General features: G+C 37.4%; 1 protein-coding gene across 1 annotated transcript in view; it reads left to right on the top strand.

Annotated features, from left to right (window-relative positions):
- Positions 1 to 9,233: 9,233 nt before the first annotated feature.
- LOC139724103 (rab GDP dissociation inhibitor alpha-like) overlaps positions 9,234 to 12,377 on the top strand; it is a 29,253-nt gene continuing 26,109 nt past the window's right edge. Inside the window, exons 1-2 of the mRNA XM_071635300.1 lie at positions 9,234 to 9,369; positions 10,682 to 10,789. Coding sequence (XP_071491401.1) covers positions 9,325 to 9,369; positions 10,682 to 10,789 — 153 coding nt within the window. The 5' untranslated portion in view covers positions 9,234 to 9,324. The remainder of the gene's footprint in view (positions 9,370 to 10,681; positions 10,790 to 12,377) is intronic.

Genomic DNA, 12,377 nt, shown 5'->3' with positions numbered 1-12,377 from the left:
CATTCCCACCCCATGGTGCCCCGTACTAATGGGTAGAAGTATCACACTGGATGGATCGACTTGTTAGTGACTCGACTGATAGCGTGCAACTCGAGTTCATCTGGCAGTCATTTAGCGCTTCAAAGTTTAGAAGCAAAGACAACAAAATGCTTGAATGTATGTTTTCTTTGGACTTCGAAGATAATTGATTTGGCATTTGTGTTATGTTTGACTGTGGTCAGTCAATCGTGTATGCGTTAATGGTAAATGATATGCCATAGTATATTAATATTTTTGTTTTGGGGACCTGAGAGCGAAATAAGAGAGTAAATGCAATAGTTAGAAAAGTATTTGTACATAGGGGTAACTATAAATGTTTAGACTTTCCCTGCAAGTTTAACAGAGATTTATTGTGAAGTGTGCAGAGTTAGCAATGGACGAGTAAAGCAAAAAGTGGCTGTTTGGAATTCTTTGTGTATACCGACTAGGAGAGAAAAAACATACTGGGTGAAAGCTTTGCCAGGTGGCTCAATCAAGTTGTGAGTTACACCTGCCTGTAATTTTGTGGCAAATACCAAATATCCAAAATGATGAAAAAATATGTATTTCTTTTTACTCTTATGTGAATTTTAGGACAGTGGCCCTAATTCGTACTTAGGCCCTATTAGAAAGTGATGCAAACGTTTGATTAAAAGAAAAAAGAAAGAGTGGAGTCTATATCAAAGTCTTTGGGATATTATCATGAGTAAAGTATGAATTATTACAAGTGCATGGACTTGAATGTGGTTTTAACTGTAGAATGATCCCTCCATCAACATGAATCTTTGTTTGGCACAGATGTGTAGCAATAATCAGACTGTTGTAACATTCTACATGGGATCACTTCAAAAATTGTACTGTACAAACAACTGTACAATTATTCAACAATGTTGGCACTGTATATAAACTGCTGAGATTTGGGTGATACCATTCTCCACAAGGGGTTTCTTGGTATATAAAGGTGTGAATTGCAAGGAAATCTGAAATGAAGGAGGAACATGTCTTGTCAGTGGTGAAGAAAGACACAAAACTACTTTTACCTGCGTGAACACCATTACCATGTTTCTCTAAGCAGAAAGTTAGAGTTGCGATGAGAGTTCATACCAGTTTCGGATAGAATAGACTTGATTTTAGGTAGATAGCATCATAAGTGTACTGTGTCTTTTTTTTTGGGGGGGGGGGGTTCGCTGCATTTTTTGTTTTCAAACCAGGTGTGATTCTGGTGGTCCACTCTTGCAATGGAATAGATCTACCTAATAATAATTGAGGACAGAAAAACTGAAGATTGTAGTAATTGTGAGAGTGTGTTTTGGATAGAATTGTGAGTAGCATGTCAGTTTCTTCTTTCTTTCTCTTGTCTGGTCTGGGTTTCATAGTATCTCTGTGAATGAAGGTTTAATCTTCGCTGTGGTTCATGTCAGTCCCATATATATTTAAAAATTCTCGTGTATGAATTTCTATACTTGTGTAATTTCTGTATGGCATCATCTGTACATGAATTTCAGTTCGTCAGGTCATTTGTACATTTGATGAAATGGACCATCAACTATCTATAATCTAGAATTGTGAGATATGCCATGTTACTAAATAACTTAACATGATTTCATTTGCTGTTGTTATAAAGGCTGTGAGAACCATTCTTCATTATTGAAGAAAAAATGTCTTTTAAAAATGATGGAAAACTATGCTATTTACAAGATCTTGTGGCAGTTAAAGAGATATCTTGTCACAATGAAAGTTTTGAAAATTTTTCTACATTCCATGGAAAATATTCTTTGCCATTTTTTTTTTCTTTTTTTTGTGTCATTAAATGGTCATGTTGATATCATGATATTACACTTTGTTTTCAGAACAATCGGCCATGGATTATGCATGGTGTCATCAGATATAAGAGGCACCATGGCAAGAAAAATAAAAATACCAGGCTTGTGCATGTTTGATAACAAGTCTTTTGTTTGTCAACTAATGTAAAATACTCAAATTTTAATCATTCATTATTATTATTACTATTTTATTTTTCTTGTTGTTTTTTTATTTATTTCTAATATTATTTTTTGTCATGTAATAGGACAGCAAGAATATTCTGGTATGTTGTTGATTATGCTGTTCACATTTATGCGTGCATTGTAAAAAGACAAACCCTGTTCTTAGGCCCTTTCACACTAATCAAAGATTGTACGAAGCATTAAATAAATACTGGCACTCATTCAAATATATGACATGTAACTTTGAGAGTATTGCTCTCCACAGAGTAGATTTATTGGTCTTTTCTTGCATCCTTTGCTGCAGCTGATATAAGGAACAAGATGATAAGAAATTACAGTCACCGCAGATAAATTTGGACGTAGATAGAGAGGAACACAGAATTTTAATGGGACAATTCCAAGGTATGCTGATTTTGCCACTTCAATGATCTTAGACGTCGGTCATATGGGACACAATTTCATGATATATTCATGCAAAAATAGAGAAACTTCATATGTGATATGTCTTTAATATCAGTACAAGAAGATTTAAAAGATTTGTGGAGGAAGATGTAACCATAGGTATGAAAAAAAAACAACAACATTGAGCAGTTATGAAAATTAAGTGTACAAATGAGTCTACAATAATTTTAGCTGAAGATTGATTACTGGACAATACATCACATAATCACCATCAGCACAATGGGAGGAAATGTAGAGAGCTGAGAAATACAGTGTCTGTCTGTACGTGAGCGTGTGGCTGTGTATATGTGTGTTTGTCTGTGTATGTGTGATTAGAAGAATAGGGAACGGAGTTTCTTTACTCCAAGATAAAATCTTTTGTACATGGCTTGCGTTTGTGTTGTTGACCACGTCTATGTGCATTCTTTGGTGACTGTTTGCTTGAAATAAGTTGGATCATCTTCTTTATGAATAGCACTTTCTGGGTACTATACTCATTCATGTTTAAGATCGCATAAAAGGAAATGACCACTCTCTCTCTCAAAAAAAAAAATACAAAAGTATACACATGCATTTTTACAGTAACGTCTGGTTACCAGTGTCTAACTTTACCATTCCAGTAGTGAAATAAGCATCACAGAAAGGATATAGCTGTACTTCATAGCCACAATATGTTCTTCACATTGAAGAGAATACTAGGCATTGAATTTGTATCTTATATATATATATATATATATATATATATATATATATATATACATGTATATATATCTCATTTACATACACACTCCAAAGTAAACGAGAATAAGGAGGCGGTAGACGTTGCTTAATCCTCACAAGTGATTTTATTCAAGCTTTTGGGCTTTCTGCCCTTTGTCAAGAGGTGTGAGATGCACACTTCATTACATGCCAGCAGTCAATTTGCAGCCGGTTGTGGGGAACCGAAACATTTGTGGTGGTGGTGGGAGTTAGGCCTGCTAGTGCTAGCACTAGCAGGCCTACCGCCTCACATGTGTGTGTGTGTATATATATATATATACATATATATATATATATATATATATATATATATATATATATATATATATATATATATATATATATATATATATATATATATATATATATATATATATATATATATATATATACATATATATATATATATATATACATATATATATATGTATATATATATATATATATATATATATACATATATATATATATATATATATATATATATATACCCAAATATAGGGTGATGTTCGTTTCGAAAGATTTGTTAATCCATGTTAATGGTGTAAAGAACAGGACATGCAAACAAAATCAGTAAAAAAAAAGACAAAAAAAAAAAGAACAAACCTTGGGAACAACGAACATTATTTTATTGTCGGATAAACGAACATTCGGAATAACAAACCATTTTTCAATTTTCGGAATTACGAAACTTCAAAATAGCGAATTCTAACCATTACGAGCGTGCACAGTGCACATGCAGGGGTGCTGATAAATAATACCAAAAGCTTTCAGGAATATAAACTTGTTTCTGCACTATCAGGAGCTTGCATGAAGCTTGCGTAACTATTCAACAGCTACCGAATGACCACCATGATTTAAAGTACTGGAAAATATTTGGTAAGAGCAGGTCATTAACTTGAATAATCAGTTTGACGTAATAGATGTAGGAGTAAAGTAAAACAAAAACTAAAACATGGCCCTACATTTGAGTATAATTACAAGACTACTGTGATTTACTTCTCAAATTATTGTTTTTTCTCACTCTAAGCAGGAATGTACTATTCTCCAGTGCACTCTGAAAAATTGGTTCAACTTTTCACCTAAAGGTGCTCACTGGTCTGAAAGGTGCAAAGTTGCATCCATATAGGTGGTATTGTGAAACACGTAAGGATGCAAAGTTGAACCTATATATATTTCCTCAGTGTTATAAGGTATTGTTGTCCTGACAATTTCCAACTGCAGTTTGCTGAAATAAAACAAACTAGAAATGTTGTTATCACTGTCAGGTAGAACATGCATAAATATGTACAAAGTCTCATGATGATATCATCATATCTCGAGTCACTTTCGAGATATGGAGAAAGAACTGAAATTTAGCACTTTCACTTGACCTTTGACCTTTTGACCTTTGACCTTTGGGCAAGAAACTTCCCAGAGCATCTCTATTGGGTAATACACATGTATATATCAAGTTTCAAGAAAAACCTTGCAGGCATTGCATAAATATGAAGGAAGTAGTGATATTTTGAGGAGTTGACCTTGACCTTTGACCCACACTCTTAAAATATCCGGGTCAGAACTGACCCGGAAAGAGTCCGTTGGGGTCACACTCCGTTCTGGGTCAGAAATGACAAGGAATGGGGTCAGATATTACCCCATTCAGAGTCATGAATTGGGTCAGGGTGACCCCATTCCGGGTCTTCATGACCAGATTCCAAGTCATTTTTGACCCGGAACGGAGTGTGACCCCAACGGACCCTTTCAGGGTCAGTTCTGACCCGGATGTTTTTAGAGTGTATGATGACCGAATTCCATAGATAATCACTGCCAGTCAGTACATACATATAATTTTATACTGAGTTCCATGAACATACCTTTAACTATTTGCGAGATATGGAGAAAAACGTGAAATTTCAACAGTTTGGTCATGACCCGAAACTCTCTCTGGATAATCTTTATTTGGTAGTACATGTAAAATACCTTCAGGCATTGCATGGTTATGGGGGAAATAGTGAAATTGTGAGCATTTGACCTTGAGCATGTGCACCTAAAAGTTGATAGGCACAACTTGGCTTACTCATACATAGACAGGCCAAATTTCATGAGGATACCTCAAACAGGTTTTCAGTCGCGCTGTCCACAAAATTGATTACGGACGGAAGGACGGACGGACGGACGGACGGACGGACGGACGGGCGGACAACCCGAAAACATAATGCCTCCTGCACCACATCGTGGCGGAGGCATAACAGAACAAAAACAAACTTAAAGGCCATACTGGACGTTCCTTTCTCTCCTTTGATAGTGACCTGCGTCCAGGTCGTTGTGCATTTAATTCTTCATCTTAATATATAGTTAACCAACCTTTTTGGACTCGTAAAGCAGGACTCATATTTGGGGTGTATACATGTCGTTATTCCGAAGGTTCGTTAATCCGAAGGTTTGTAATTTCGAAAAGTTCGTTAATCCGAAGGTTTGTAATATCGAAAAGTTCGTTATTCCGATGGTTCGTACATCCCAAAATGACAAACAAAAACAAAAACAAATGCAAACAAACAAATTCTTCATTCTTCTCAAGGTTCGTTAATCCGAAAACGAAATGACGGTCGTATAATTCCGAAGATTCGTTGGATAGGACACTCCCCCCCCCCCCTCCTTTTTTTTCTTCTTAATTTCCGGGTTAACAAACCTCCGGGATAACGAACCCTTATATTTAATTTTCGAAATTAACGAACCTTCAGGATAACGCGTCAAGGGCAGAGAGCAGTTGCCCATTTTTTTTTTCAAGCCCTTTTTCTTTCTTTTGACTCATATATTTTAGATTCAATAAATATTTTCACATTGCGAAAATAAATGCTTTGGATCAAATTTATTGAAACTAGGGGGATGGACATTTCTTGTACACCTGTATGCTATTATGATTTGTTTCTACAAAAAGAGCAAACTGTATATGCAAACAAACTCCATGGATCTTTGTTTCTCAAGAAATATGTGGCCGTTGTCGACCCTCACGCATTCATCCTTATGAACAATTGTGAAACTGTTCGATGTTACAAAATTGATATTCGGGCATCCCCGGATACAAAAAAAAAAAGGATTCAGGAAAGATACTGTTTGTCGCTTGAGGGTTATCCCCCCCCCCCCCCCCCCCCGTCTCTTTCAAATGCGGCTTTTCGTCCACTCAAGTGGGGCAAAACATATACATTTTGGGTTTGTTTATGCAGACCTCATCACTAAGACACGGCAAACTTCAATTCAGACCGGTATGTCTCTTTATGCTATAGGACATTACACGTTGGTTTTACTTGAATATCTAGCAGGAAACACAATTTGCACCTTTTTTAAAGTATATCACTGTCAGCCCTGCAGGTATATATTTGGAAAGTGGTGACGGAAACATATTCGGTATATCAGATGCATACATTCTTTTTCCCTTGTCCAAACAAAATACAAACATGCCTAACTGCATGTGAGCATGAATCTATAAACCCATAATACATACGAAAGTATAAAGTGTTTTCATGATTTGAGTGATATTCGTTATTCCGAAAGTTCGTATGTCCGAAACACACAACTTCCTTTTACCGAAAATGAATAAAGTTTTGTTAATCCGAACATTATGGCGTTATTCCCGTGCATCAAGGTTCGTTATTCCGAAGGTTCGTTACCCCGAAAATGAAATATAAGGTTCGTTATTCCAAAGGTTCATTGATCCGAAAATAAAAAAGTGTTCGTTATTCTGAGAAAATGAAAAGAAGGTGATCGTTACCAACGAACCTTCGGGTTACGAACCTTATTTCAGTTTCGGAATTACGAACCTTTGTAACTTTATCAGGAAGCACTTTTTGATGGTTGAAATTGTTTCTGAATTGCATGCATAACACTGACTGAGAAATCGTTATTGTGCTTTCTGCAGAAGCTACAACTGTTTGTAGATGATGGGCATAAAAGCGAACTGTTATTTCTGTCAGAGTAAAAGAAGCTCATCTGTATTGGAAATTCAACTGAAATTGGTGTTGGACTTTTGATCTCAATATAAGATATTTACCTCCGGGTCATTCCGCTGATGAAGGCTGTAGCATTGACAGCTGAAAATTCCGGAGGTAAATATATTTTTTTTTAAATTGAGATCATAAATTTAACATCATTTTCTGTTATTTATGTCAATTACAATGCATTTGCCAAAATTTGTGTGAGTAGTCAACATTAACAGCATCACCATAGAGGTATAGCAGAGCATTTTTACTGGGAAAAATCCAAACAAACTATGAATCACAACAACAAACTGTGAAAAGCGAATTTTTTTCTTTGATAGTACCCGATCAAGAAACTGTAACAGGGTCATTTATTATAATCATCTAAATGTTGTCCTGAAACACGCATGTGAAAAGGGTATTGAATTTCTAGAGGCAAAATTACCAAAAGTTATATATCAATCAGACATTTTGCAAGAAAATAAAATTATCAGTGTAGCTAAATAAATAAAATGGAGACAAATAACCGTTGAACATGAAGTATATCAACGACAATTAAGTTTGGAAATCAATTTCAGCCTTGAACTATTCATATATCATTCTTAAAAGTGTCTAAGCCTATATGTTGTTTATACCAAACAAAAGTGATCACAATGATGTCGACACCAGTATTACTCAGCATGCCCTAATGTGAAAGGCTTATTCAGAAGCATGTCATTCATATAACAAAATATTGGTATATACATATAGGCCCTACGTCGAGGAAGGAAAATTTGTCAATCAATTTCAACTTGGAAATGCTTCATACCGGCTGAATTTATATTCAGCCCAGTCAAATAGGCCGACATTGTAGTAGGTTCCCAAGTCTAGTCGGCGCTAGTTCAAAGGAGTCTATTGTTTTGTTGTTGTTGTTGTTTTCTCTGCGATACTGTCCAAACTTGTAGGCCTACTTTACACACCCCCTCCAAAAAGAAATTTAATCTATCATCGTCGCTACTCTTCAAGATGTAAATAATCAAGAACAAGAACAAAAAAAAAACCCAACAACAGCAACAGATCTTATTTGGCCTCAAGACTCGTACTTTGAAATGAACTTTAAAAACCCAACAACAACTTAATCTGTGAAGATATACGCACGACTTAAGTTCTTTTTTTTTGGGGGGGGAGGCTGGATGGTGTGCTTGCTCTCATAATCATTGTACGCAGGTGAGTGGAGACAACTTTGGCATGAACGTGACGCCAAAATACTTCAGATGTTGATACCTACAGAACTGAGCAAAGCCAGTTTTCCGGCTTTTTATTTAGAAGAATCAGCACTTTTCTAGCAAACTTTTACAGCAACAATCCAGTATATTACTTCAATATTTGTAGTGAGCTCTAAATTGACCGGGACATGATAGTTTATATAGGCAACAGAACACACACTCAATACTCAATAGACCCAGCTAGACATTTAAGACACTCGTAGGTCATTTAATAACAAAAACATTGTTTTTCCATTAATTTGCTGCCACCGTTGCCATAGTAACAAGGTGACGCCCCTTCACACCACTTGTTCAGGGGAAGAGGAACGTATTAAATTTTAGCTGAAGACCTAAAGGTACCTCTGAAGTTGTATAACATGCGACACAATGATTACTTTTCGTTAATATACAATTTCCATGATTAAAATTGGTAATGTGAACTACAGTGAAAAAAAGGTTGCTTTTATTGAAACCGTTTTTAGCCTGTTCCCGAAGAGAAATTTCGGGGATTTTTTAAACATTATCATTTTCAGGTCTACACTCGCTTGCATGACACAAGTCATTTTTAATGACATTCTAGGAAGGACTCCTTAGTGTTTAAAGGGGAAAAGGTGCAACTTGGGAACCAAAATAAGAAGGGGGGGGGGGGGGGGGGGGGCAGTGAGTGGTTAAGGGTCAACTACAAGGCGATCCAGTACTGTATATCAGTACTCTCGCTGTTTGCTATGCAGAGAGCCCCTCCACCAACCCTCCCAAGCAGGCCCTTGATCCGAAGACGTGAACTTTCTGCGCACACGTACGAGCTCGCCACCGAAAAACTGCTAACACATGAAAAATCTCCGTTGCCAGTAGCCCCGTCCAATCCAGATTTGAGGATTTCATTTTCTATCCCTTGGCGTTAAAGAGCACTTCTTCGCAATCATGGATGAGACATATGATGTGATTGTGCTAGGGACAGGTTTGAAGGTAAGATCGGCCGCAGAAAACACCATAAAGGGAGGGAGAGAGGTGGAGATCCTCTAGCCTTTCTTTGTGATCGCTCAATCAGACAGCCGGCTTGATGTCGGCCAGAATGGAACACTGTCACTGGTACATGGTACACACATGCTATATCATTGGTCGTGCATTGATGCGTGTGTGGCTGTACGTTGCGTGTTGGATGGATGGATGAATGGATGTCTGGGATGGGCGTGTTATCTAGCGAGCCGGGCAGGTCAGCTCTGTCGGATCTCGCTTGCAGCTACGAGATTTGGCAGACGTCAGACATGAATCCCACTTTTAGCCCAAATCAGCGGATTTGGTGTATGTAAAACTATAAGCACAATCTGAATGGAGAGTGGATAAGGACTCTTATTCATGCAGGGCTGGCCAAGGTCAAGGAGAGTATCAATCATGCTTAGCTTAGGTTAGGCCTTGAAATAGCTTAGCCAAATAACGAGGGGCATGGGCCATGGCACTTCATTCATTGGCAGGCATTGCATTGTTGCATGGTATCAGACTTGCTAACATAATCTAGACTCTACTTGTACACAGAGTAATGAGATAAAATGTTAATACAGCAAATTGAACACTGGTTGGATGTGATCAAAAAAATTGTGATACATGTTCATGTTGAGCTCCCAGAATGATAATGACTGTGATTGTAAATGTTGATGGTCAGAATGCAAAATTACATGAATAGACTTTTCTACATGTTATTAATTGTGCCTTCTTGATGCACCTATGCTTACCTGATGATTGGTAGGCTCACACTTCCCATTGAACTGATCATGATGAAGCTATAATTGTCTTCGTTAAAAACACAAAGAGAAGCTCTATCAACAAAGGAGAAAACACACACACTCACACACAATGATAATGTAATGAAATAAACTCTACAGTGCATATTTTACTAAGCATGGTAAAATAGAGTGATGTCAAACTAATGAGACTCGATGCTCTGTATGAATAGCCTATTATGCAATTTAAAAAAAAATCATCTACATTTGTATAAATTTAGCAAAATAATACATTCCTTAGCAAATTATGTTTGAAGTACAGTGTGTAGAGTGCAGCTAGGCAAAATCACATGTGTGGAACATGTCATGACCAAGCAGACAGATTTTCTGATAAATTTGCTGCAAACGATCTTGGCTTCTGGCATGGTCATTTACACTAAAGGCCTACTGAATGTTAACATGCTGCCATATCTTCATAATTTTCATCCTTGCAGTTACATGCAATTGCACATGTATAAAATGTGTGTAATTATTGTATGTATTCTGCTGTGCTCTTTCAGGAGTGTGTTCTGAGTGGTGTCCTCTCGGTCAATGGGAAAAAGATCCTCCACATTGATCGGAACAAGTACTATGGAGGAGAGAGTGCATCCCTTACACCACTCAAAGACGTGAGTATCCAAATTTTGTGCAGTGACCACACGTTTCAAGCCCTAACTATATTGTAGCTTTCCATGATGTCTTTTCAGTTTAACTCTTAATGTGCCAGGCCCAAAACCCCTAACGTGCCAGAGGTTTTTACCTAACGCCAGAACGTTTCGAGACTGGACTGACAATGAAATTTAAAACCGCCATATCTCTGAAACTATTGACTGTTTTGAATTGAGTTCTACACAACATATATCAAGAAATGTTTGCTCTTTCGTGTCATGCAGTCAGTTTGCCACAATATCTATCTGAATCTGAAATATTGCAGAAATATTTGATACATCAAAAAAATCATTAGAAATGTTTGTGTAGTACGGAAAAAAAGAGTCAGTCTTGTTTTTTCTTCAATGGAACACTCCCTTGACTCTGTGAGAATGTTTTAGAGCAACATTTCCTCTTTCAAATGATAACAAAATTGCCTTCTAGAATTGTATGATTCCAAAGATACTAGCAGTTTATTTTGTCTTGGCAATTTCTCTTTCTGCATAAGTACTTCATTCCCAAATCTGAGTCCTTTAGTCCCAGATCCTGTATTTGAAACTAAAGTAATTGTCCCGGGCCCTGGAATAGGTCTTTTGTCCACCTGAGAAGGAAGAACCTGCTAATCCTCCTTTTGTCTACGCTGACTGCGGGCGGGCGTACTCTATTGAAATCGGCAGGCCTTTGTCCACGCGCAATTCCTATGCTAGCGTGGCAATGATTAGTGACGTTCACCAAAACAAAAGGATGAAAGACTTGACCGACGAACGAAAGCTGACCCTCTTTGAGGGACAAAATCAAAGCAGCTTCCCGCAGGACAGCGTCCAAGCGGAACAATGCGAGTGGAACCGCATAGACAATACACGCAGAGTCAATAGCATACACACGCGTGGTTTACCTATGAGACTTTTGATCCATACACATCTCGCAGAGGGTGCGCCCGCTGCGGATTTTCCCGATGTGAGAAAAATACATCTAGCTGAAAAATCATGTATTTACTCAAAATTTTCCAATGTAAGCATGCTCATATTTTTAGTGGAAACGATGGCTATGCTAATCAGCTACCAGTACATATCATTGGCAGTTGCTTGGTGTAACACATTACGGTACCACAAGAACTTTAATGATCAATGCTTTTCTCGCTGTTCTTAGTCGCCGATCGGCGACCATGGCACGTCAGGACTAAGGTCGCCGTTCGGCGACCATGGCACGTTAAGAGTTAACCCTGGCAGCTTGCCCAAAATGATGGCAGATGTCACTGGAACAAGTAACTGTAAATACCAGTGATTTATAGGGGTCATGGAATTTCAGTCCCTTCTCTATTTATTCATAAACAATGCAAGTCACACATGAAAAAAACAACAAAAACATCTGCTTGATGGTCTAAAAAGAGAATTCAAAGTGATTGCTTTTTGACATTTTTATGACTGCAGTGTAGCACATTTGAAAGAGATGTAAACAATTTGGTACAAAGGCTTATGTTTATCCTAATCATTTGAGCCATCTCCATATTCAACCTGGACAGCTTTTCTGCTGTTTTTACCATGGTCTCAAAGAAACTGTGTATGGAAG

The sequence above is a fragment of the Diadema antillarum genome, unplaced genomic scaffold (assembly GCF_040938485.1).
Source record: "Diadema antillarum isolate AM-2024a unplaced genomic scaffold, OU_Dant_1.0 scf00000207, whole genome shotgun sequence".
Classification (NCBI taxonomy): domain Eukaryota; kingdom Metazoa; phylum Echinodermata; class Echinoidea; order Diadematoida; family Diadematidae; genus Diadema; species Diadema antillarum.
Note: the sequence above shows the minus strand (reverse complement) of the source record. Positions and strands in the feature narration are given on the sequence as shown.